General features: G+C 37.3%; 1 protein-coding gene across 4 annotated transcripts in view; it reads right to left on the bottom strand.

Moving 5' to 3' along the window:
- The window catches only part of ELMOD1 (ELMO domain containing 1), an 87,339-nt gene that overhangs the window by 17,769 nt on the left and 42,511 nt on the right, over positions 1–27,059 (bottom strand). For all 4 annotated transcript variants that reach the window (XM_042232876.1, XM_042232875.1, XM_004015994.5 and 1 more), the window contains 4 exons: positions 26,352–26,449; positions 22,013–22,142; positions 3,340–3,473; positions 274–342 (listed from right to left, as the gene is read on the bottom strand). In XM_042232876.1, coding sequence (XP_042088810.1) covers positions 274–342; positions 3,340–3,473; positions 22,013–22,142; positions 26,352–26,449 — 431 coding nt within the window. The remainder of the gene's footprint in view (positions 1–273; positions 343–3,339; positions 3,474–22,012; positions 22,143–26,351; positions 26,450–27,059) is intronic.

The raw sequence follows: 27,059 nt of genomic DNA, 5'->3' as shown, positions 1-27,059 counted from the left end.
CCATCTCCTCAATCTTCCCAGACACCAGAGATACTACTAATCCCTTCAGGTAAACACATCTTTGACTTGAACAGTGCCACTTTACATCCTAAAACCTGTAACAAGTCTGACATTTTAACCTTCCTATTCAGCATTTGTCAAAAGTGCTTGTTTGAAAGAGCTTTAAGCCTCACTTCTGGTGAGTTGACTCTCTTGAGAATTTCTTCAATAGAGCCAGAAGTTAATTCTACCTAATCTACAAAACCTAATTCACATTTTATTTTTAATGATTACCTGCATTTGGGATGAAGAGAATCAGAGAGGACCTGCTGAGCTGCTGCAGCATCTCTTTCTGCAAAATACCTGCAGTTGGAGGGAAAAGAAAACCATAACTCCAGACCTTTTGAATACATTCATTTCAATCCAATTTGAGGTCATTTTGGATTCAGAGATGGATACCAACATAAGTGATATCACTTGTTTCAGCTCCTCCAGGGAATGAACAGCTTTTCATAACAAAATTTTCCAAATACAATGAGAATCTAATAGGGTAGTTGTAAAACCCACAAAGTTTTAGGAATGATTCCAGTAGGTTCGAAAATTTAATTATGAACTTTACCGTTCCCCAGAGAGCCAAAGATATTCTTAATGAGGGTTATAGATTCTTTTGTTTGTTTGTTTTTAATATTATTTATTTTTTAATTGAAGGATAATTGCTTTACAGAAGAGGGTTACAGATTCTTAATAGGAAGGCAGGATGAGGCCCCTCAGAAGGCAGAAACGGCCTGGATGAAGGCAACATGGTGAGAGGCTCTGACAGCTAAACAGCAGAGAAAGGATGAGACTAGATGAGGTTCAGTGTGTTTTCCTGGAGAATATTCTTGGGGTAAATTTTGGATGAAAATATCTTACAGAGCATAAAGATGTTGAAATTCTGTTTTGGGGGAAAAGGGGCAATGAATTTCCTAATAAATACAAAAAGCTTTCATACTCTCAAAAATACCATAAAAGGTACTTCATAAAGACAATTATAAAATACAATTAAGTATAGCATATATTATTTGATTTGATGTGTATATAATTTCCTGAATATATCTAAAGGATAAAACAAGCTCTTAAATTTTCTTTCAAAAAGTTCAAAGACAGTCAGCAAATTTCATAAACATATCCATGATTATTAATGAAATTGAGTCTCTTCATACTTTTGTTGGTCATCTAGGTTTCTTCTTTTACAGCCTATCTGTTACTATTTCTTGGTACAGTATATCTAAAAATGCATTCAAATAAATAAGATAAATAAACCCTCAGAGCCTAATATACTGGAGATGGATCCTTTATCATGTATATCAATGTCAATCTTGGTTTTCATTTTATCTATGGTGGCTTATCTTACAGAAAGTTTCACTTTTAATGTTTGAGATCCATTGACTGCTCTTTTACAGCTTGTGTTTTTTGGTTTTTGTCTTTAAGAGATCCCTCTTTACTCACATATTTCAAAGCTTTTCTCCTAAAAGTTGTGAATAGTTGTTTTTGACATTCAACTTGTAAACTGAGGTAAGGTAGATATTTATTTTTCAAATAGAAATGTCAACTGTCCCAGCTGTACTTATCAAAAGCTCATCCTTTACATACTTATTTGCAACCCCACCTTTACTTTTCTATTCATTCACACATTACATAATAATGTAACATTTAAAACACTTCATAAGAGAATGGGTGACTATTCAGATAAAGAACAAACTAGTGGTTACCAGTGAAGAGAGAGAGGAGGGACAAAATCAGAGTAAAGGAGTAAGAGATACAAACTGTTGGGTGTAAGATGAGCTATAAAGATGTATTTTAAAACATGGGGAAAGGAAGCAAAATTTTCTAATAACTGTAAATTGAATGTGACCTTTAAAATTGTATAAAATATTTACCATCTTAAAAAAAGGCATGGGTGATTATTAAACTTCCTAAATTTAAAATAAAAGCAAAGATCTAGGGGGAAAATCTGTGCTATTAAAAATGTCATTTTTTTCTTTTAAAAACATATCATTACCCTTCCTAAGAACAATCTACATTGATTCCTTTTCTCTTGAAAATGAATGGCTACAAATGACCTAATTTAAGCATGAAAAAAATAATGAGGGCAATTATTAAATCACATAAACATACAAAAACCAGGAGTTAAAATGATAATTTAAAAATATAAAGCCAAAAAAAAAAAAAAAAAGAGTTTGATCACTAACAAAGGAACTAGGGCACCAACTCCTCCCTCTGAAAATTGGTAACTTATTTACTCGAGCAGCTATCCTGCCTGTATTTTAGAGAAACCAAACAACCATGTTTAATAAAAGAAACTGTCTTTACAGAATTCCAGCCAAAAACTGTGGGAAGAATAAAAATTAGAGAAGCACTCTATGTGCAATTAATTGGTTCAGTGAAGATCACTGTTGGAAATGGTTAAATGGCTAGATGGCAATGAGCCATCAGGCTGTGATTCCTCTGATTCATCTCAGCATAAAACTGAGAGTGGGGATGCTACACTCTCAGCATGAACCTATTCGAATGTTTCCGAATCTCTTATTTTCAAGAAATACCAGGGTGGGTACAAATGCAAACAGACAAATATAGACTGCGGGAGATTTTATAGTACAGTAAAGTTGACCTAGATTCTTGCATGAGTTTAATGACATGATTAGGGGTGCAAAAGGAGAGGACAGAGGGGGAGAAATTGCTTGAATTAAAAAAGACCAGAGAGACAATCATTAAGTGCAATGTATAGATCTTACATGGAACTGGATTATGACAAACCAGCTATAAAAGACATTTTTGAGAGAACTAGGAAATTTGAATATGGTCAGGATATAGATAATACCAAGGAATCATTGTTAATATTGTTAGGTATAATAATTACATTGGGGTTAATGTAAGGTAATACTCATGTCTTCTAAAGCTACATATTGACATATGAGACTGAAACTACAAACAGTATAAGATTTTCATTAACATAATTCTACCAAAAAAAAAGTACCTCAAGTATTTCAAAATGTCAATAATTACTAAATCTGGATGATCAGTATAAAGGGGATTCTTTATAATCTTCCCTCTGTTTTTGTATACAACTGAAATTTTTCATAATAAAATAATTAAAATAAGTTTGAGACTTGTTTAAAAGAATGCATGAAGTTTGCCACATAAAAAGAAGATGGTAGTAGTTTTTTAAATTTTATGAACCTGAGTTGAAGTCAGAGGACTTGAATGTTTACTTGGAGTCTTCTGGGAAGTGGCTGCTAGGACTAATAACTCAACTTTGATATTTCAATATAAGGAGGCCAGACATCACTTTAAAACCCAACCATTCTTCATTTTACTTACTGCAAATTGTACAGTCCCAAAAGTCCCATTCCTCGGAAATCTGTTTTAGGATCATCACCTTGGAAACCAATTTCACACCATTGCTTAGAAATCCGGGATTCCAGTGGAGTATTGGGCTTCAAGAACTTCCATAACTGAAGCCAAGGAAAAATTAGCTTGTTAAAATACACACATATAATACTATTTCTTACTGGCTAAAATTTAGTAAACTACACTATTAAGATAAACTTTGGAAATCTGAATATATGCAAGTATATTACAATTGCAGATCTGATTATCTTTCAATTATTTATGACAACAGCTCTCAAAGTATGATTGAAAGACTCCTTGAGGGAGCCTAAGATGTTGCCAGGAAGCCTGGGAAGTAAAAATTATTTTGTAATAGAACTAAGAGGTTAGTTGTCTTTTCACTCTCATCTTCTCATAAAAATACAGTGGAATTTTCCAGAGGCTGAATGACATGTGATGATGTTATTGCTCTGAAGGCAATGGAATGTATACTTGTGTATATTTTAGTGTTTTTAATTTTTCTGTTTTAGTTCCTAGTCAGTGACATGTTTATGTGTATATGTGTGTACACATACAATCTTCTACAAAAGTCTTTTTGAATCTTCAAAAACATTTAAGAGAATAAAGGGAAGGGAATAAAAGGAATAATTTTGAGGTCATGCATTATTATTCAGTCCTGGACGAGCCCAATTCCTTTGGGCTTCCCTGGTAGCTTGGACAGTAAAGCATCTGCCTATAATGCGGGAGACCCAGGTTCGATCCCTGGGTCGGGAAGATCACCTGGAGAAGGAAATGGCAATCCGCTCCAGTATTCATGCCTGGAAAATCCCATGGACTGAGGAGCCTGGTGGGCTACAGTCCATGGGGTCGCAAAGAGTTGGACAACTGAGCGACTTCTCTTCACTTCTTCTTCATAGCAAAACTATTAGCAGCACTGTTAACAAAAAGACTTGAGTTTCATTTCTCATCGATAACAGGGATGAGAATAAATAAGCATCATATAGTTGAATAAAGAAAGATGTTCTTGGATTAGAAGAATCAATATGTGAAAATGACTACACTACCCGAAGTAATCTACAGATTCAATGCAATCCCTATCAAATTACTAATGGCATTTTTTCACAGAACTAGAACAAAAAATTTCACTATTTGTATGGAAACACAAAAGATCCTGAACAACCAAAGCAACCCTGAGAAAGAAAAATAGAGCTAGAGAAATCAACTTTCCTGAATTCAGACTATACTACAAAGCTAGTCATCAAGGACGTATGGTAAACCCACGTACCTGTGGGCACCTTAGCTTTGACAAATGATGCAAGAATATACAATGGAGAAAAGACAGCCTCTTCAATAAGTGGTGCTCGGAAAATGGGACAGCTACACGTAAAAGAATGAAACTAGAACACCTTCTAACACCATACACAAAAATAAACCCAAAATGCGTTAAAGACTTACATATAAGGCCAGAAACTACAAAACTCTTAAGAGTAAAACACAGGCAGGACACTCTTTGACACAATTCACAGCAAGATCCTTTTGTCCCACCTCCTAGAGTAATGGAAACAAAACAGAAATAAACTAGCAGGACCTAATTAAACTTAAAAGCTTTGGCAAAGCAAAGCAAACTATAAACAAATGAAAAGACAATCCTCAGAATGGGAGAAAATAATTACAAGTGAAACAACTGACAAAAGATCAGTCTCCAAACTATAGAAGCAAGTTTATGCAATGCAATATCAGAAAAACAACTCAATCAAAAAATGGTCAGAATACTTAAACAGACATTCCTCCAAAGAAGACATACAAAATGGTCAACAAACACATGAAAAAATGCTCAACATCGCTCATTATTAGAGAAATGCAAATCAAAACCACCATGAGGTATGACCTCACACCCGTTAGAATGGTCATCAACACAAAGTCTACAAATAATAAACGCAAGAGAGAATGTAGAGAAAAGGGAACCCTCTTGCATTGTTGGTGGGAATGTAAATGGATACAGTCACTATGGAGAACAGTATGGAGATTACTCAAAACACTAGGAATAAAACTACCATATGACCCAGCAATCCCACTACTAGGCATACACCCTGAGAAAACCATAATTAAAGAAGACATGTGTACCCCAATGTTCACTGCAGCATTATTTACAGTAAGTAGGACATGGAGCAACTTAGATATCCATGGACAGAAAATCAATAAAGAAATTATGGTACAATCTATACAATGGAATATTGCTCAGCCATAAAAAGAATGAACTTGGGTTGGTTGTAGTGAGGTGGATGAATCTAGAGCCTGTTATACAAAGTGAAGTAGGTCAGAATGTGGAAAATAAATATCATATATTAATACATATATGTGGAATCTAGAAAAATGGTACTGATGAACCTATTTATAGGGCAAGAACAGAGACACAGAAGTAGAGAATGGACTTGTGGACACAGCTGGGGAAGGCGAGGGTTGGATGAATTGAGACAGAAGCACTGAAATATATATACTCCCATGTGTAACACAGATAGCTAGTGGGAAGTTGCTATAGAACAAAGGGAGCTCAGCATGGTGCTCTGTGATGACGTAAAGGGGTGAGATGGTGGTGGGGAAGCTCAAGAGGGAGAGGATATGTGTACACTTAGAGCTATTTCATGTTCTTGTACAACACTGTAAAGCAATTACACTTCAATTAAAAATAAAAATATATTGTCACCCTGCTTATTTAACTTGTATGCAGAGAATATCATGAGAAATGCTGGGCTGGATGAAGTTCAAGCTGGAATTAAGATTGCTGGGAGAAATATCAATAACCTCAGATATACAGATGATACAACCTTTATGGCAGAAAGTGGAGAAGAACTAAAGAGTCTCTTGATGAAGATGAACGAGGAGAGTGAAAAAGCTGGCTTAACTCAACATTCAAAAAAACTAAGATCATAGAATCTGTTCCCATCACTTCATGGCAAGTAGATGGGGAAAAAAGTGAAAATAGTGATAGACTGTTTTCTTGGGCTCCAAAATCACTGTGGACTGTGACTGCAGCCATGAAATTAAAACATGCTTGCTCCTTGGAAGAAAAGCTATGACAAACCTAGACAGCATATTAAAAAACAGAGACATCACTTTGTCGACAAAGGTCCATAGAGCCAAAGCTGTGGTTTTTCCAGTAGTCATGTGCAGATGTGACAGTTGGACCAGAAAGAAGGCTGAGCACCGAAGAATTCATGCTTTTGGACTGCAGTGCTGAAGAAGATTCTTGAGAGTCCCTTGGACAGCAAGGAGATCAAACCAGTCAATCCTAAAGGAAATCAACCCTGAATATTCACTGGAAGAACTGATGCTGAAGCTGAAGCTCCAATAGTTTGGCCACCTGATGCCAAGAGCCGATTCACTGAAAAAGACCTCGATGCTGGGAAAGATTGAGGGCAGGAGAAGAGGGTGACAGAGGATGAGATGGTTGGATGGCATCATCAACTCAGTGGACATGCATTTGAGCAAACTCTGGGAGATAGTGAAGGACGGGGAAGCTTGGCATGCTGTAGTCCATGGGGTCATAAAAAGTCAGATATGACTGAGCAACTGAGCAACAACAAAAAATAAAAAAGAAAGATCAATAACATTCATGAATAAACTTCAAAAAGATATTATCATTGTTAAGAGTTATCTAAAATAATTTATGATCAATTGCATTTTACTGGACAAACATAAATTCTAGACATTATGCTCTTCACTGAAGAAACTGGTTGTACTTTTTAAACTTCCTATAGAAAAATAAACTCAGAATGTATTATTACTTGAGGGAGTGAGTAACACTGAGACCCACAACTGTATAAACATGTAATATTCAAAATATTAGTTCTTCCTAGTAAATGTAGATGGGTATGTAAACAAATTTACTTTTTAGGCCATTATTTCACGTTATATCTTCATTATAGACAAGGATAAACAGAAATATAAGACTTCTTGTTACTATGTAAGACATAATTCACCTTTTAAATGGCTAATTCTATGTTATATGGATTTTAAAGCTTAAAGAGAACTGTATATGTCACATCTGACATAGTATAAAGCGAAGTCCAATGATAGGAAATACTAACAAAAAGAGTTGTAATTCATCAAAGTTCTTTTAGGCATGAATGCAAAATTATTTATTATTCAAATGATATAATATTTTATGTCTTAGCACAACAGGTAAATTCAATCTAAAGGATGAGAAAAAAATTTCATAAAAAAGAAAGTATATCTATCATGCTTGAAAGTAAAATATCAAACTGATATAAGAAATCTCTCTTTAAAAAAAATTATTTGGCTGTGCTGGTTCTTCGTTGCTTGGCAGGCTTTCCTCTAGTTGTGGCAAGCGGGGCTCCTCTCTAGTTGCAATGCATAGGCTTTTCATTGCAGTGGGGTCTCTTTTTATGAAGCATGGCTCTACTGCTTCGGTAGTTTCAGCACATGGGCTCAGTAGTTGCCAATCCTGGGCTCTAGAGCACAGGCTCAATAGTTGGGGCAAACAGGCTTAGCTGTTCTGACACATGTGTGATTTTCACAAATTGGATCAAACCAGTGTCTCCTGCATTGGCAGGTGGATTCTTTACTATTGAGCCACCAGGGAAGCCCTCAGAAATCTCTTTTTACATTGCCCATATAAGAATTTGCCAGTGCTCTTTATTCATCCAAAGACAAAATGTTGTAATTCACTGGAAGAGTACAAAAAACTGAGAGAAAAGATCTCCTTTAAAAAAAAAAATCCTCTGGGAACTGATTTGGTTACTGCCACAGTGAAAACTAAGCAAACAAAAACAGACTGTAAAGCTCATCATATTCACTTGAACAATATCTGGAAGTAATCTCAAGGCCCTACACAGTTTAAAAATACCTGGTTTCATCAAGTGAGTGGAGTAAAATGCCAACAGCAAGCATTTCATTTCTACAGTTAAATGATAAACTTCCTTCATTTGGAGAATACTTGGTTTGGGAAAGTAAAAGCTTTGAATGATAAAATGTTTTTAAAATAAATTTTAAAAATAAATTTCATTTTAATAATTCAATGTATCACAACAGACTAGATTAACAGCTAAAACATATTCTTAATTTCTTTTTTAAAAAATAAATTTATTTATTTTAATTGGAGGTTAATTACTTTACAATATTGTATTGGTTTTGCCATACCTCAACATGAATCTGCCACAGGTATACACGTGTTCCCCATCCTGAACCCCCCTCCCTCCTCCCTCCCTGTACCATCCCATCCCTCTGGGTCATCTCAGTGCACCAGCCCCAAGCATCCAGTATCATGCATTGAACCTGGACTGGTGATTCATTTCATATATGATATTATTTAGAAAGATGGTAACGATAACCCTGTTCTTAATTTCTTAACGTGTCACTTTCATGAAGAATGAAAGTCAATTATGCTAAACCACTTACAATTAGTGCTACCAATTGTACATTTCCTGTAAGAATGCTTGAGTTACTGCCTACTGGATTCTCCTCTGATAAATAGGCTCTTCCCAGAAAAGTAACAGGAGGCTGCAGGGTAGCTCTGAAAGGTAAGGTCATTTCTTGCACCTGGAAGCTGACTGAAATCTTAACTAAGGTGGTGGGCCTCTGGTGGGGGGCTTTGATGAGTCTAGCCATCTAAGGCTATACTACTGGGAGTAGAATTATTACAAAGCCACCTGCCAACTGCAGGAGACAAGGGTTAGAAGGGTCATTTTTGTGCAGATGACAAGCTACAGATGTGAAAGCTGCATGCTGAGTCAGTCCATCATCCTGTGCTCTGTTTAATTCTCTCCTCTTTGCATTCAGACTTTATCGCAAGCATATTTGAACACTTCTGCCCTGTCTCTGGTCTGCTGCAGAAAAGAAAGAGCAAGGGCATTTGTCTATCTATCCATTGAAGAAGCAGCAGCTCTATGATCATACCTTTTAATTTTGGGTTATATTTTTCCTATTAAGTACATGAATCCACCTAAATTTTTGCTTTTACTATTAATTTGGTTAGAAAACACTTAATAAGAATATTCATTTGAATAACGCATATGGACAATGCTACATCAATGTAAAGTGATGTTAACCAGTTTTATCTCAGCTTATGTTTAAACAACCATAAAAATCAAGGTTTTTTTTTTCTTTTTAAAATAATTTTATAATTTTGGGTTTTTAAAATAATTTTATTTATTTGGCTGTTCTGGGACTTCATTGCTGGGCTTTTTCTCTAGTTGTAGTGAGCAGGGGCCATTCTCTGGTTGCAGTACATGGGCTTCTCATTGCAGTCACTTCTCTTGTTACAGAGTGGAGGCTCTAGAAACATGGGCTTCAATAGCTGCAGCACATGAGCTCAGTAGTTGCAGAGCCTGGACTTAGTTGATCTGTAACATGTGGCATCTTTCTGGGCCAGGAATGGAACCCGTGTCACTTGCACTGGCAGACAGATTCTTTGCTGAGCCACCAGGGAAGCCCCAGATTTCTTTTTCATAGGTTATGAGGAGAAACACTGATAATGTGTCTCCTATGTTTATATAAATGAAAGCAATTAAACAGTTTGACAATATATCACTCAAGCCCCTAAACCAAGGGTCAGCAAACTTTGTCTGTAAAGGGTTAGATAGCAAATATCTGAAGGCTTTGTTGGCCATAAGTTCACTGCCACAACTACTTGCTGTTTTCAATGGCCTACAAAAGCAGCCACAGACAACACATAAATGAATGAGCATGATGTGTTCCTATAAAACCTTACTTAGAAAAATGGGTGGCAGGCCAGATTTTGACCTACAAGTTTTGATTTGTTTAGTTTAGCTCTAAACAATTTTGTGAAGTAGATAATAATGATATTATCCATCTTAAAGATAAAGAAGCCTAAGCTCAATAAGTTAAACATAAACCACAGGCCAGCCACTAGAAATACAAATGTGAACAAGACATAGTTTCTCCCTTGAGAGACAGCCTAGTGCACGAATTAAAGGCCTTTCTAACTATGTGAAAAATGAGAATAATATCAATTTTATTCATATGAAAAATGGGGATAATACCAAAATTGGTTATTGTGACAATTAAATGGAATAATGCTATAAAACCCTTACTTTAACAATTGACACATATTAAATACTCAAGGAACATCTTATTATTATTGATTTTATTATTACCAGATACAGAATTTTAATTAACTGAAGACAGTAAAGATCCCATGCCTAAATTTTCTAGAGAAGATTTCCAAACTCAATGAACAACATTTTTTAAAAATGAGCCAGATTCTACTCTGAGAGTAATGGGTAACAGGGTACCACAGGTTGGATGGCATGGCTTCATCTGGGTCATGGTGAATGACAGAGTATGGGGGAGCTGTACATAATAGGATAAAGGAGATATAGCTTAAAGAAATAAACTGGAAAGGGTCCAAAATGCGTGTGAAGATGCATTCTGGTGTTCTACTTCTAGATACCGGAAACCTGAAGTTTGTAATTGAGAATACAATGAAAATTATCCCTCCAGTGTACTTCAGAAGATGAAAGGGAGAAGGCTAATGGTTAGTGGCAGAATTAAAAGGCTATTCTAATAGCTCAAGCTGGAAATGATGGCTAAAATAAGGCAGTGGGAACAGAAATCATTTGAGAGGTATTTTAGGGACACTCTATGGATAAGATTTAGTGTCTTTTGCAGATGTAGAGTACCTCCCAAATTAGATTACAAGCCATTTGAGGGTAGAAAATATGTCTTTCCTCAAGGTGCCTATTATAGAGGGAGATAGCCATAGCTTTGTAATTCACTAGCTGTGTGAATCGGAGACTGGACTAACATACTTTAGTTTGCTTATCTCTGAAATAATGAAGACCAAGATTGGGCAAGATGGCAAAGTAGAAAGAATCTGAGCTCACTTCCTACTACATGCACATCAAAATCACAACTATTTACAGAATAATCATCAACCAAAAAGACCAAAATCTACCAGAAAAAAATGTTCTACAACTGAAGATTAACAGAAGGAATAACAAGACAGGTAGGCGAGGTGGAGTTGCAATATAGCCATGTCCCACACTCCAGGTGGGTGATCCACAAATGGGGGAATAATTAGAAATGCAGAAGTTCTCTCCAAGGAGTGAGAGGTCTAAGTCTCACATCAGACTCCCTAGCCTGTGGGTCTTGTGCTGGGAAGATGAGCCCCCAGAGTATCTGACTTTGAAGGTCAGTGGGGTCTTTCTTTCTGAATTACCAAAGGGCTGGGGGAAATAGAGACTTCACCCTTAAACAGCACACACAAATCTCATATGCAGTGGTACTGAGGAAAGACGCATTAATTTGATAGGCACCTGGGTCAGACCTACCTGCTGATCTTGCAGAATCTTCCAGGGAGGCACAAGGCAACTGCAGCTCACCCCGAGAACACATTTTGAGGAGTTCATTCCACCACATGGACAATGGTACTGGCAAGCACCATTGTAGACCCAGGACCCAGCCCTGCTCTGGCCCAGAACACTGTGGACATCTCAGGCCAAGCAACTAACTGGATGGGGACAGAGCCCCACCCACCAGCAGATTAGGTGACCTTATGACATTTTAAACCCACAGTTGTTTCTGGAATATGGCCCTTCCAATCAGAGAACCAAGAATCCAGCTCCATCCATTACTGGGCAGGCACCAGTCTAAGAATCACCTGGGTTCCAGCCCTGCCCTCTCGGGAACCTTCTCTAGCCTCTAGAGCAACCTCACCCACAAGGGAGCAGATAACAGTCACAAGCCTACATACATGGCCTATCTACCAGTAGGCCAGGCCCTGCACTAGGATCAGCTAGGCTCTGCCCCACCTATTAGCAGGCTAACAATACAAGCTTTGGGATGCTCCAGACCCTACACCCAACTGCATCAGGAACTGACTCCATCCACTAGCAATCTGACACCAGCTCTGGGACATCCTGGGTCCTGTAGCCAGATCCCTAGATCTGCACTCCACCCACCAGTCTGCCAGCACTAGCCTCAGGGCTACCCAGGATTCTGCAGCAGCTGCCTCCTGAGCTGGTCCTACCAACCAGCAGGCAGCAGCCCCCACACAAAGGAGGGTCTGGAAACCAACAGGATCAGTGACTAACAAGCCTGCCATATTGCCCTCATAATCAGCCCACCACAACAGAAGAACCCATGCAGTTCTCACAGAGGGAATCCCTAAAACATAAAGCTTAGATAAAGAGAGGGAAGTTTACTGCTGGGACACATAGGACATCTCCTGCAAAAAGCCACTACTCCAAGTTTGGGAAATATAATCAACCTTCTAGATCATAAAAATTAAAAAAAAAAAAGCAGGAGATAGTTTCTGGATGGTGAAGTAGAAGAACGTGTGCTCACCTCCTTCTGCAAAAGAACCAAAATCACAACTAAATGCTGAACAACTGTCAAAAGGAAGATGCTGGAACCCACCAAAAAAAACCACCCTATGTATAAAGACAAAGGAGAAGCCACAATGAGATGGTAGGAGGGGCACAATTATAATAAAATCAAATTCCATATTAGTGTAGTGGTGACTCACAAATTGGAGAACAATTATACCATAGAAGTTTTCCCACTGTTGCAAAGGTTCTGAGTCCCACCTCAGGCTTCCCAACCTGGGGGTTAGGCAAAGGGACTACGACTGCTCAGGAAATCTGACCTTGAAGGCCAATGTGGATTTGACTGCAGGACTTGTACAGAACTAGGGGAAACAGTTTCTTGTGATCCACACAGTCAAAGGCTTGGCATAGTCAATAAAGCAGAAATAGATGTTTTTCTGGAACTCTCTTGCTTTTTTCCATGATCCAGCGGAAGTTGGCAATTTGATCTCTAGTTCCTCTGCCTTTTCGAAAACCAGCTTGAACATCAGGGAGTTCATGGTTCACGTATTGCTGAAGCCTGGCTTGGAGAATTGTGAGCATTACTTTACTAGCATGCGAGATGAGTGCAATTGTGCAGTAGTTTGAGCATTCTTTGGCATTGCCTTTCTTTGGAATTGGTATGAAAACTGACCTTTTCCAGTCCTGTGGCCACTGCTGAGTTTTCCAAATTTGCTGGCATATTGAATGCAGCACTTTCACAGCATGATCTTTCAGGATTTGAAACAGCTCAACTGGAATTCCATCACCTCCACTAGCTTTGTTCGTAGTGATGCTTTCTAAGGCCCACTTGACTTCACATTCCAAGATGTCTAGCTCTAGATTAATGATCACATAATCATGATTATCTGGGTCATGAAGATCTTTTTTATACAGTTCTTCCGTGTATTCTTGCCATCTCTTTTTAATATCTTCTGCTTCTGTTAGGTCCAGACCATTTCTGTCCTTTATCGAGCCCATCTTTGCATGAAATGTTCCTTGGTATCTCTAATTTTCTTGAAGAGATCTCTAGTCCTTTCCATTCTGTTCTTTTCCTCTATTTCTTTGCATTGATCACTGAAGAAGGCTTTCTTATCTCTTCTTGCTATTCTTTGGAACTCTGCATTCAGATGCTTATATCTTTCCTTTTCTCCTTTGCTTTTCACCTCTCTTCTTTCCACAGCTATTTGTAAGACCTCCCCAGACAGCCATTTTGCTTTTTTGCATTTCTTTTCCATGAGGATGGTCTTGATCCCTGTCTCCTGTACAATGTCACGAACCTCATTCCATAGTTCATCAGGCACTCTATCTATCAGATCTAGGCCCATTGGAAAAGACTCTGATGCTGGGAGGGATTGGGGGCAGGAGGAGAAGGGGACAACCGAGGATGAGATGGCTGGATGGCATCATGGACTCGATGGACGTGAGTCTGAGTGAACTCCGGGAGATGGTTACGGAGAGGGAGGCCTGGCGTGCTGCGATTCATGGGGTCGCAAAGAGTCGGACACGACTGAGTGACTGAACTGAACTGAACTGAGGGGAAACAGAGACTCTTCTCTTGGAGTGCACACATAAAGTCCTGTGTGCATCAGAGTCCAGGGAAAAGGAGCAGTGAACAAAGGAGACAGAACCAGATCTATCTGCTAGTGCTGGAGGGTCTTCTGCAGAGGTGTGGGGGTGGCTGTGGTTTACTGCGGGTACAAGGGCACTGGTAGCTGAAGTTCTAGGAAGTACTTATTGGTGTAAGTGGCCTCCTAGAGGCCACCATTTGCTCTACCGTAGAGCCTCTGGCTCCTGGGCTGGGTTGCCTCCGCCCAAACAACTGACAGAAAAGGAGTCCAGGCCCACTCATCAGCAGATTATAGTTTTACTTAGCACAGTCCTGCCCACCAGAGAAAGATACAGTTCTACTAACCACCAGTCCTTCCCATCAATAAGCTTGCACAAGCCTCTTAGATTGCCTTGTCAACCAGAGGGCAGACAGAAGCATAAAGAACTGAAATCCTGTAGCATCCAGAAAGAAAACTACAATCACAGAAAGTTAAACCAAATGAAAAGGTAGAAGATTTGTTCCAGAGGAAAGAAAAAGATGAAATCCCAGAAAAACAACTAAATGAAGTGGAGATAGGCAAGCTTCCAGAAAAAGAATTCAGAATAATGCTAGTGAAGATGATACAGGATGTCGGGGGAAAATGGAGGCAAAGATTTAGAAGATGTAAGAAATGGTTAACAAGGATATAGAATAGAGTCCAAGGCAGGACAAACTCAAGGAGAAACACACTGAGACACAGAGTAATCAAACTGACAAAAATTAAAGACAAAGATAAAATCTTAAAGGCAAAAAGGGAAAAACTACACATAACATACAAGGGGACTCTCATAAAGTTATCAGCTGATTTCTCAGGAAAAACTCTGCAAGACAGAATGGAGTGGCACAAAATATTTAAAGGGATGAAAGGGAAGAACCGACAACCAAGAATTCTCTACCCAGAAGGCTCTCATTCAGATATGAGAGAGAAATCAAAAGGTTTACAGACAAGCAAAGCTAAGAGAATCACCCGATCAACTATGCAACAAAAGGAACTTCTCTAGGTGGGAAAGAGACTAGCAATTTACAAAACAAAACAGACAAAAAACCATGTAAATAGATGAAATCTTATATCACAACTTTATGGGAACAGCAAACCTCCAAACTACAATAGATACACACAGAAAAGTAAAAGTGACCCAAACACAATACCAAAGATGGTCATCAGAAGAGAAGAAAATGAAAGAGGAAGGGAAGAAAAGAGACTTACAAAAACAAACCCAAAACAATTAAGAAAACTGATATAGGAATACACATATCAATAATTACCTTAAATGTAAATGGGTTAAATGTGCCAATAAAAAGACATAGACTGGCTGGGTGGATACTAAAGCAAGACCCCTATAAATGCTGTCTAAGAGACCCACCTCAGATGTAGGGATATATACAGACTGAAAGTGATGTGTTGGAAGAAGGTATTCCACGCAAAAGAAAATCAAAGGAAAGTTAGAGTAGCAACACTCATATCAGAAAAAATAGACTTTAAAACAAAGACTGTTATAAGAGACAAAGAAGGATGATACATAATGATCAAGCTGCTGCTGCTGCTGCTAAGTCACTTTAGTCGTGTCTGACTCTGTCCGACCCCATAAATAGCAGCCCACCAGGCTCCCCCGTCCCTGGGATTCTCCAGGCAAGAATACTGGAGTGGGTTGCCATTGGCTTCTCTGATAATCAAGGGATCAATACAAAAAGGAGATATAACAATTGTAAATATGTATGCATCCAATATAGGAGGCACTTCAATATGTAAGGCAAATACTAACAACCATAAAGGGAGAAATTGACAGTAGCACAATCATAGTGGGGGACTTAACACTCTGCTTTCATCAACAAACAGATCATCCAGACAGAAAATCATAAGGAAATAGGCCTTAAATGACATATTAGAGTAGATGGACTTAATTGATATTTATAGAGCATTCCATTCAAAAGCAGCCGAATATACATTACTCTCATGAGCATTATCTCAGGATTAACCACATGCTAGGCCACAAGGTCAGCCTTAAAAGATTTAAGAAAATTGAAGTCATATCCAGCATCTTTTCTAATCAGAATGCTATGAGATTAGCAATAAACTACAAGAAAAAACTACAATAAACACAAACACAGGAGGCCAAGTAATATAAAAGTAAACAACCAATGGATCACTGAAGAAATCAGAGAAAATCAAAAAATGCCTAGAGACAAAATGAAAGCACAATGATCGGAAACCCAGGAATGCAGCAAAAGTAGTTTCAATAGGGAAGTTTATATTAATACAACCTTACCTCAGGAAACAAGAAAAATCTCAAATAAAGACCTAATCTTACATCTAAAGCAACTAAAAAAAGAACAAACAAAAACCTAAGTTAGTAGAAGTAAAGAAATTATAAAGATTAGAGCAGAAATAAATGAAATAGAGACAAAATAATATAAAGATCAATGAAATTAAAAGCTAGTTCTTTGAAAAGATAAACAAAATGGATAAACCTTTAGCTAGACTCAAGAAGGAAAAAAACAAGTAATTACAACTGACATCACAGAATATAAAGGATAGTGAAGAAAGTGAAGTCACTCAGTTGTGTCCGACTCTTTGTGACCCCATGGACTATAGCCAGCCAGGCTCCTCCGTCCATCGGATTTCCCAGGCAAGAATACTGGAGTGGGTTGCCATTTCTTTCTCCAAGGGACTGCCTGACTCAGGGATCAAACCCAGGTCTCCTGCACTGCAGGCAGACTCTTTACCATTTGAGCCACCAGGAAAGCCCATAAAGGATTGTAGGAAACTACTATAAACAACTGTATGCCAATGAAATGAACAACCTAGAAGAAATGGACAAATTCCTAGAAAGTGCAATCTCCTAGGGCTGACTGGGGAAGAAATAGAAAGTATAAACAGTTTTATTGCCAGTAATGAAAGTGAATCAGTAATACAAAAAAAAAAAAAAAAAAAAAACCAAACACCTCTCAATAAACAAAGTCCAGCACCAGTAATCTCCTCAGGCAATGGAAATACAAGCAAAAATAAACAAACAGGGAATAACCAAACTTACAAGCTTTTGCCTAGCAAAGGAAACCATAAACAGAATGAAAAGACAGTCTATGGACTGGGAGAATATGTTTGCAAACAATGCAACCAACAAGGACTCAGTTTCCAAAATATACAAATGGCTCATGCAACTCAATAACAAAACAACAAACGACCCAGCCAAAAAATGGGCAGAAGATCTAAACAGACATTTCTCCAAGGAAAACATACAGATGGCCAATAGGCATATGAAAAAAATGCTCAACATCATTAATTATTAGAGAAGTTCCAATCAAATCCACAATGAGCTATCATTTCACTATGGTCAGAATGGCCCATCATTAAAACGTCTACAAATAGCAAATACTGGAGAGGTGTGGGGGAAAGGGACTCTTCCTACACAGTTGGTGGGAATGTAAACTGGTATAGCTACTGTGGAAAACAGTGTGGCGTCTCCTCAACAGACTAAAAATAGACCTGTCATCTGATCCAGCAATCCCATTCCTGGGCATATATCTGGACAAAAGCATAATCTGAAAAGATACCTGTACCTCAATGTTCATAGCAGCAATATTTATAACAGCCCAGATATAGAAGCAACATAACTGTCCATTGACAGATGAATGGATAAAAATAGAACACAACTCAGCCATAAAAAAGAATGAAATAATGCCATTTGCAGAAACTGTGGTGTTGGAGAAGACTGTTGAGAGTCCCTTGGACACCAAGGAGATCAAACCAGTCAATCTTAAAGGAAATCAGTCCTGAGTATCCACTGGAAGGACTGATGCTGAAGCTGAAGCTCCAATACTTTGGCCACCTGATGGGAAGAAATGACTCAGTGGAAAAGACCCTGATTCTGGGAAAGATTGAAGGCCGGAAGAGAACAGGAAGACAGAGGAAATGATTGGATGGCATCACCAACTCAATGGACATGAGTTTCAGCAAGTTCTGGGAGATGGGGAAGGACAGGGAAGCCTGGCATGCTGCAGTCCATGGGGTCACAGAGAGTCAGACATGACTGACTGACTGAACAACAACAAAGAGATAATCATACTAAGGGAAGTAAGTGAGAAAGACAAATATCATATGGTATCACTAAAGAGTGATGCTAAAGCTGAAACTCCAGTACTTTGGCCACCTCATGCGAACAGTTGACTCATTGGAAAAGACTCTGATGCTGGGAAGGATTGGGGGCAGGAGGAGAAGGTGACAACAGAGGATGAGATGGCTGGATGGCATCACTGACTCGATGGATGTGAGTCTGAGTGAACTCCGGGAGTTGGTGATGGACAGGGAGGCCTGGTATGCTCCAATTCATGGGGTCGCGAAGAGTCGGACACAACTGAGTGACTGAACTGAACTGAACTATTGATCACTTGTATGTGAAATCTAAAGTGTGATGCAAATGAACTTATTTATGAAACAGAAACAGACTCAGACATAGAAAACAGATACGTGGTTGCCAAGAGGGTAGGTAAGGAGGGATTGATTGGGAATTTGGGATTAGCACATGCAAACTATTAAATATAGAATGGATAAACAACAATTCCTACTGTCTAGCACAGGGAACTATGTTCAGTATTCTGTAATAAACCATAATGAAAAGGAAAAAGAAAAAAATATGCATATGTGCGTGTGTGAAACTGAATCACTTTGCTGTACACCAGAAGCTATCATCTCTTGTGTATCCTGAACTGGCAGGGGGATTCTTTACCACTTGAGCCACCTAGGAAGCCCCCAGAAACTAACACAACATTGTAAATCAACTGTACTGCAATGAAATTTTTTAAAAAATATATGATTAAAAAAGAGGCAGAGGATTTGAATAAACTTTTTTTTCTAAGAAGGCATATATTTCACCAACAGATACATTAAAAGATGCCCAATATCATTAATCCTCAGAGAAATGCAAATCAAAACCACAATGAGATATCACCTCATTCCTCACTACTCATTCCTGTCAAAATGGCAATCATCAAAAAAACCACAAGGAAAAAGTGCTGGTGAGGATGTAGAGAAAAGATAACCTTTGTATACTGTTGGTGGTAATATAAATTGGAGCATCCACTGAGAACAGTATGGCAGTCTCTCAGAAAACTAAAAGTAGAACTACTATATGACTCTGCAATTCCACTCCTGGATATATGTTCAAAAAAACTGAAAACACTAATTTGAAAAGATACAGGTACTGCAACGTTCAAAGCAGCATTATTTACAGTTGCCAGGCTATGGAAGCAAACTAAGTGCCCAGCAACAGATAAACGGATAAAGACATGGTATATATATTATACATACAATGGAATTCAGCCCTGTGGACTTGGATGATATTATGCTAAGTGAAATAAATCAAACAGAGAAAGAAAAATACTACACGATATCACTTACATATGGAACCTAAAAAAATAAACTAGTAAATAAAACGTTAAACAAGTATCACAGATATAGAGAACTAGTGGTTACAGGTTGGGAGAGGGAAGCATGGAGGGGCAAGATAAAGGTAGGGGACTAAGAGATACAAACTAGTATGTACGAAATAAGCTATAAGGATATTTTGTATAGCACAGGAAATATATCCAATATTTTATAAGTAAATGGAGTATAACCTTTGAAAATTATGAATTATTATTTAGGGCTTCTCTGATAGTTCAGTTGGTAAAGAATCCTCCTGTAATGCAGGAGACTTGGGTTCAGTCCCTGGGTTGGGAAGATCCCCTGGAGAAGGGAAAGGCTACCCACTCTAGCATTCTGGCCTGGAGAATTCCATGGACTGTATAGTTCACGGGGTCTCAAAGAGTTGGACACAACTGAGCCACTTTCACTTTCATTGTGTATAACCTGAAACATAATATTGTACATCAACAGTACCTCTATAAAAAAGTTTTTTAAATAAAGTTAATGATGAAAAAAATTAAGATAACAATCATCAAGAATCCACCTGCCAACGCAGGAGACACAGCTTTGATCCCTGGGTTCGGAAGATCCCCTGGAGAAGGAAATGGCAACCCACTCCAGTATTCTTGTCTGGGAAACCCCATGGATAGAGAAGCCTAGCAGGCTACAGTACACATGGTCACAAAAGAGTCAGACACAACTTAGCTACTAAATGACAACAAAAATCGTCCCCCTGCCTATCTCTTATAGCTGTGACTATAAAAATAACACTGACATACTCAAATTGTGACCACAGATAAAGGTCGTATCATAAAAGTTCTTGACCTGTATCTATGACTTCAATAATTCATTCATTCGCTCATATTTGCTGAAAACCTATGTGCCAGGACACATACAACAGATCAACTAAGATGATGTATATCAGGTACCCAAATGCCATTGATTCAGAGGGCATCTTAGTCATTTTAGTGAACTGTTCAGGAGCATATGGCCAGTGCGTTAACTACAACACTTCTTTTCTCTTTCATCACCTCTTATTTCCCACCTTTGAGTTCATTTAATTAAAGTTGACTATCCCTAGCAGAACACACGAAAAAAATAACCAAAGAGATGGAGATCAGCCACTAAGTAGCTAAAAGTAAGCAGAGGAGAAAAAGAAGAAAGATTGTTAAGAATAAAACTATTGTTACTTTTAATGATTGACATCAGACCTACCACTAATCAGTAGTAAATGAGTCATCTGCTTAAGCATTTACATACGCAAAAATATAAACTACACACAAAGTTACAGGATACATTTTTAAAATTATAGTTTCTATTTATATTTTTCAATAAAATAAGTTAAAGTGGCTAAACAAATGTTTTCTTCCAATTTCATTACTGCCATTTTGAATTCTAGGAAAGGACAAAGAAGTACTCTAACTTAAAGAGCATCTATTTTCAGGAATGAATTTATAAAACATTTCAGATGAGTAGTTCTAAAGACTTGTCTTCATTTTTAAAAGTTTTATTGATGTGTCATAATACAGTATCAGATCAGATAAGATTTTTAAGATTTTGCTTTGACAGCCAAGAAGGACTGTTTAAAACTGCATACTATTCTTCAAACAGCTTTAATACACCATATATAAACTTTTACCTACTCTTTAATACTCTCCAAGTTACATGAATAAATAATCAGCATTAAGATCTTGGGTAATTTCCCCAGGGAGCTATTGTGGAAGCAGAAACCAACTTCATCTTCTTTGACATCTACTAAAAGCCATAAGTGGAAATCCTAGGTCACTCTTTGACAAATGCTATTTCTATTGGTTTTCAACACAGTTAAAAAATCTAAGTGAATGTGAAAGTATTATAGTTACTCAGCTGTGTCTGACTCTTTGCGACCTCATGGACTGTAGTCTACCAGGCTCCTCCGTCCATGGAATTTTCCAGGCGAGAACCCACTGGAGGGGTTGTCATTCACTTCTCCAGGGGATCTTCCCAACCGAGGGATTGAACCCAGCCCTTGCGTATTGCAGGCATATTCTTTACCATCTGAGCCACCAGGGAAGCTCTAAATAATCTAAACTCGAGCCAAATGTGAGAGGTATAAATCACCTCTGATGCCTTTTTAGATTACACATGAAAGCTGGCTTTATTTTTAAATTCTCACATGAATTTTCTATTGAAAAATTTACCTTCAACATCTGAACTAGCAATAAAAGGTAGGCTTTACCTATTATTTCAGTGTTCATGTCATATTCACCTTTGTTTCCCTCACGTCCAGACCAGTGCCTAGCACACAGCAGGGGCTTGGCAAACAGCTGACCTAAGTGAAGAACTGAAATGCGTTCAAGGACTAACCTTCAAAAGCATTTCTTCATGTTGGGGATTATCAGAATCGTAGGATTCTCTGCGCAGTTTTTCCACATCTGCAATAAGGTTTCTGTAGCCAACAATTTGCAGAAGGCAAGCCTGAAGAGAGATTCCCAATCTAAGGTGTTAAAAAATAGAAGAAACACATATAAGGAAAAACAAAACATATTCTTTGGCGTTTGTTCACTTGATGTATGTACAATAGGGCTTTTCATATTTATATAATATTTAGGAAATTGCTCAAATAGGATCTAATAGAAGCACAATTTTTAACTGAAACTCCACATGGACAATTGTGGAAGTCAGTTAAAATTTACCTCTCATTCTAGTCTTTTCTTAAGTCAAATTGCAATAATATGGCTTAAAAACATCGGAGCTCTTTATGCAGGTGACTTGAAAGATGTAGAAAATACAGGTAGTCATAGTTTCTTAGGGATCATTTTACTCCCTTAGGTAGATATATCAGAAACTCTTTAGAAGGGTGTGTGTGGGCAGCTATTTAGTGTGAGAGAAAGAAATCGTCCCAGGGGCTTAGGGGTAAGAGAAATTTCAAAACAAATGAAAACAACAAAAATTAAAACACTTCTGCTTGCATGCACCCCTGACAGATAAGGCAATGCCAAGAGAAAGAACTCACTACATTTCCCATTCCATTCGAACCACTCTACTTGTCTGAATGCTTTTTCTTATGTTGAAACCAAATGTGCTTTATTACAAAATGGTTCAAATGCTGTTCTCAGAGAAAATTTATTTTCACATTTCCCTGCCATGTCTATTAATTTTAAGACAAATTCTTTCTTCCAGTCTCATCTCCAGGCTCTTATCTCAAATCCCCACTTTCTGCAGTTCCTTCTCATGGGACATGGTTTTCAGATGTTTTACGATCTTGCTCAGTCTTCTCTGAATGTACAGTTTGTTTGATTATCAGTCCCCTTAAAACATATCACTGGAACAAAAATCAATCTGGCAAGCATGACATAGAGATGATCATTATTTCCTGTGATCTGAATGCTGTTTTTCTCTCCTATAACACAAAATGTAAAATAGAGTCTCCTTAAGCAGTCAAATAACATTACGAGTTCATTACGAGTTCAGGTGACTAAATAATCACCAAGATCCTGTTTTTCTATAAATTACTGTTATATAAATTACCCTCCTGTACTCATTTGATGACTGCTAGTTTCCTTATAGTCATTCAACTTTGTGATTCAACAATAGCAATTTCATATGATTCAAGCCAAGAATTACTGTTCAATATACTCTGACTTCTAATTCACTCACTAAATCTAAACATTTTTTGTTGGAATGGGGGGGGTCATCATAATCACAATGACAGTGTTATAACCATCTTTTTGAGAGGGAAGAGATGCATAGAGTTTAACTCAAATTTGAGGGCAACAGAAAATCTTATTTTAGGACTGTATGTTATTTCAAACACAGAGGGCAGTATCAGATAACTCAGAACACTAAATTTATATAAAACTGAATGTTCAATTTAAAAAAAAACAACTGAATCTGATATTTAAACTTAGGAAAAAGGCACAGTGGTACTCATCACCCAGAAAATCAACAGAGGACAGAGAAGAAAGTTAATTTGGAGGAAAGAGGAGAGTGGGAAAAATAAAAAAGAAAACAAGGGAGTCAATTCAATTTTACAGTAGTAATTCTTACCACCACCATAAGTGGCACCTGAAAAAATGTATAAAACAAAGTAAGGTTAATAGTAGTGATGGCTTGATAGATTACATGGTATTTCCCCCAGCTCTATTTCTTGATTTTTTTTCCCAGAAAATTATTTAATTTTTTAAAGATCACATCTTGTTAATGTCAAACTGGGAAAAAAAACAACACTGAAATTCATATTCGGCTATAAAATAAAATCTATTGGGTCAGGGTCTAACCCTAACCCTAAACCCTAACGCTAACCCTAATTTCTGCATTGTTGAAATTTGCCATTTGATATTGGAATACAGTCTTACATAAATGTGGCCATGTTATACATTATTTTAATGCACATTTCTTGCATTATGTTTTTTGCTAATGACTTATTAGATGCTGTTTATTTTATATTTATTTGAGACTATGGAAATGATGTTTTCGGCAAAAAGCAAATTTGAACAATTTTCTCATTCGAGTTTAAATGGATTGCAAAGCAATGGAGACAACTCACAATATCAACAATGCATTTGGCCCAGGAACTGCTAATGAACATACAATGCAGCGGTGGTTCAATAAGTTTTGCAAAGAAGATGAGAGCCTCAGAAGTGAGGAGTGCAATGGTCAGTCCACTGGAAGCTGACAATGACCAACTGAGAGCAATTGTCGAAGCTGATCCTTTTAACACAAGAAGTTGGCGAAGAACTCAACATCAACCATTTTATGGTCATTCAGCATTTGAAGCAAATTGGAAAGGTGAATAAGCTCATAAGTGGGTACCTCATGAACTGACTGAAAATCAAAAATTGTCATTTTGAAGTGTTTTATTCTATGTAACAACAACAAAGCTTTTCTCGATTGGATTGTGACGTGTGATGAAAGTGGATTTTATATGACAACTGGCAACAACCAGCTCAGGGGCTGGACCAAGAAGAAGCTACAAAGTACTTCTCACAGGCAAACTTGCATGAAAAAAAGGTCATGATCACTGTTTGGTGGTCTGCTGCTGATCTGATCCACTACAGCTTTCTGAATCCTGGCGAAACCATTACACCTGAGAAGTATGCTCAGCAAATTGAAGATCTGCACCGAAAACTGCAATGCCTGCAACCAGCACTGGCCAACAGAAAGGGCCCAATTCTCCATGACTATGCCCAACCACATGTTGCACAACCAAGACTTCAAAAGTTGAACAAACTGGGCTACGAAGTTTTGCTTATCCACTATGTTCACCTGACCTCTCAAAATCCAACTACTACTTTTTCAAGCAACTCAACCACTTTTTGCAAGGAAAACGTTTCTACAATCAGCAGGAGGCAGAAAATGCTTTCCAAGGGTTTGTCAAATCCCAAAGCATGGGTTTTTATGCTACAGGAATAAACAAACATTTTTCATTGACAAAAATGTGTTGATTGTAATGGTTTCTATTTTGATTAATGAAGATGTGTTTGAGCCCAGTTATAATGATTTAAAATTCATGCTCCAAAACTGCAATTAAATACTACCTATACAAGTTTTTTCTTCCTAAAGGAAATCAAAAGAATAGATGACAAGGAAACACTTCTGAATGAAATCCATAACTTTCATAAAAGAGACAGAAAAGATTTGCTATTAAATCTAACCCAATCTCTAAGTATGATTATAGGTCTAATATATCTCTCCTGCCTAATTGTAATCTTAAATTTTAAATGAATTGCATTCTTACCACAATTTCAGAGAAATAAGTCAGTAGGTTTCAAAAAGACATTTACTGTATAATTAAATCACATTTAATAAAGCTGAATGAAGGGAAAGCAGCTAATTAGCTGAAGCATCTGCAGAAGAATGCTATGGATACCATGTGGAAATGGAGTTTTGTGATGAGCAATTAGCTAGTACCTAGAATCCCTCCAACATAGAGACCTATGCTAAGTGCACTCTGAATGTAATCTGAAATTCTTAAGTATGCACATCTAAAAGACAGTTTGACTGTTACCTACCTAAACTGTATCTGAATGTATCTGCATACAGAATTTATTCTACCCAATATCCTTAGACTGAAATTTTACAGAAAAATTCCTGTACCCAATGGAAAATATAAAGCTAATTTTAAATGTCACGTACATCGCCAAATGCATTTTAATACTTCCAAGATAAGACAACTAATTACAAAATTCTAAAGTCTTCATATAAAAGTCATCTCTCCTCCCACACATGTCTATCTTCTTCACAAGCAGGTAACAACTGTCTCCAAGATTAACAGCCTGTCATGAACTGAAAAAATATCCTTCATAGAGCAGTCAGCTCAGGCACATTTACAATTTGTACATTTACTGTTAATGTAAAACATAGGCATCATATGGAGTGACTGTTGATGAATGGGCTCCCTTTATTTCATCTTCTGATATCAAGGGTGTCCATCAGATTTCTTACATTCATTGCATCGCAAAAGCATAAACATAAATTACAACAGAATTACAAAGTTGCTGCTATTTACCAACATGAAAAATGCATCTTTTTTCTTTATTTTTCACCTGAAAGTCAAAACATGCAGATAATTATCTGGGGCAGAGAAAGGAGAGAGAGAGAGAAAGCGTGTGTGAGAAAGTATTTAGAAACAGAATATTTAGAAATACTAAGTATGTGGCATATGACTTGTTTTATATTTATAACATAATGAACATATTCTTACTGTGGATTTATGTCGGGGTTAATTTTTTTCAGTTCCATGATGTCGTCGATAGTTTTTTCAATAGCATCAGGGTGAACACTCACTGAAGTCTGTAATAGCTAGAAAACAAGTTTAAATTAGTTCCCTTGTCATGAACACTAGTATCTTAAGTGGGGTCTAATTAAATTGGGACTTCAAATATTTGTTTAAAGCTTAAAACCAAAATTGATGTAGTCTTTAAATTCTAGTAAATTTGGTATTTTTCTGATTAAGGTAATAAACATAAAACAAAAATACATAAGCTTGTTTTTTTTACCACTTTCATCTGTTTCAGGTTACTCACATAGAAATATTATATTTTCTTTTTCTCACTGAATACACATGGTTTCCATTGTTAATGAATATATGTCTGTGACTGTGTGAAGTACATGGGAGATACAGTCTTAAGAATGTCAAAGTTAAATATTCAAGAATCTTGAACGAATTTTTCTTTCTTATGTGGATGCTTAACTATATGCCATAAATCTAGCATAGTGGCTTGGAAAATCTTGAGTATAAAGTTAAATGATTTGGATATTAAGGAACTAGCAGAGAGATAACACTTCTCTTATTTCCACGGAATATTTATGATTTGGAATGAGATATAAAAAGGGATGAATTTAACAATGAAGTAATATGTGCAGCATAAATCTGCCTGGAAATTCATGAGTGCCTGCTTTTAGATAAAAA

This window comes from Ovis aries, chromosome 15 (genome assembly GCF_016772045.2).
Source record: "Ovis aries strain OAR_USU_Benz2616 breed Rambouillet chromosome 15, ARS-UI_Ramb_v3.0, whole genome shotgun sequence".
NCBI classification, from domain to species: domain Eukaryota; kingdom Metazoa; phylum Chordata; class Mammalia; order Artiodactyla; family Bovidae; genus Ovis; species Ovis aries.
This window is presented reverse-complemented; position numbering and strand designations above follow the sequence as displayed.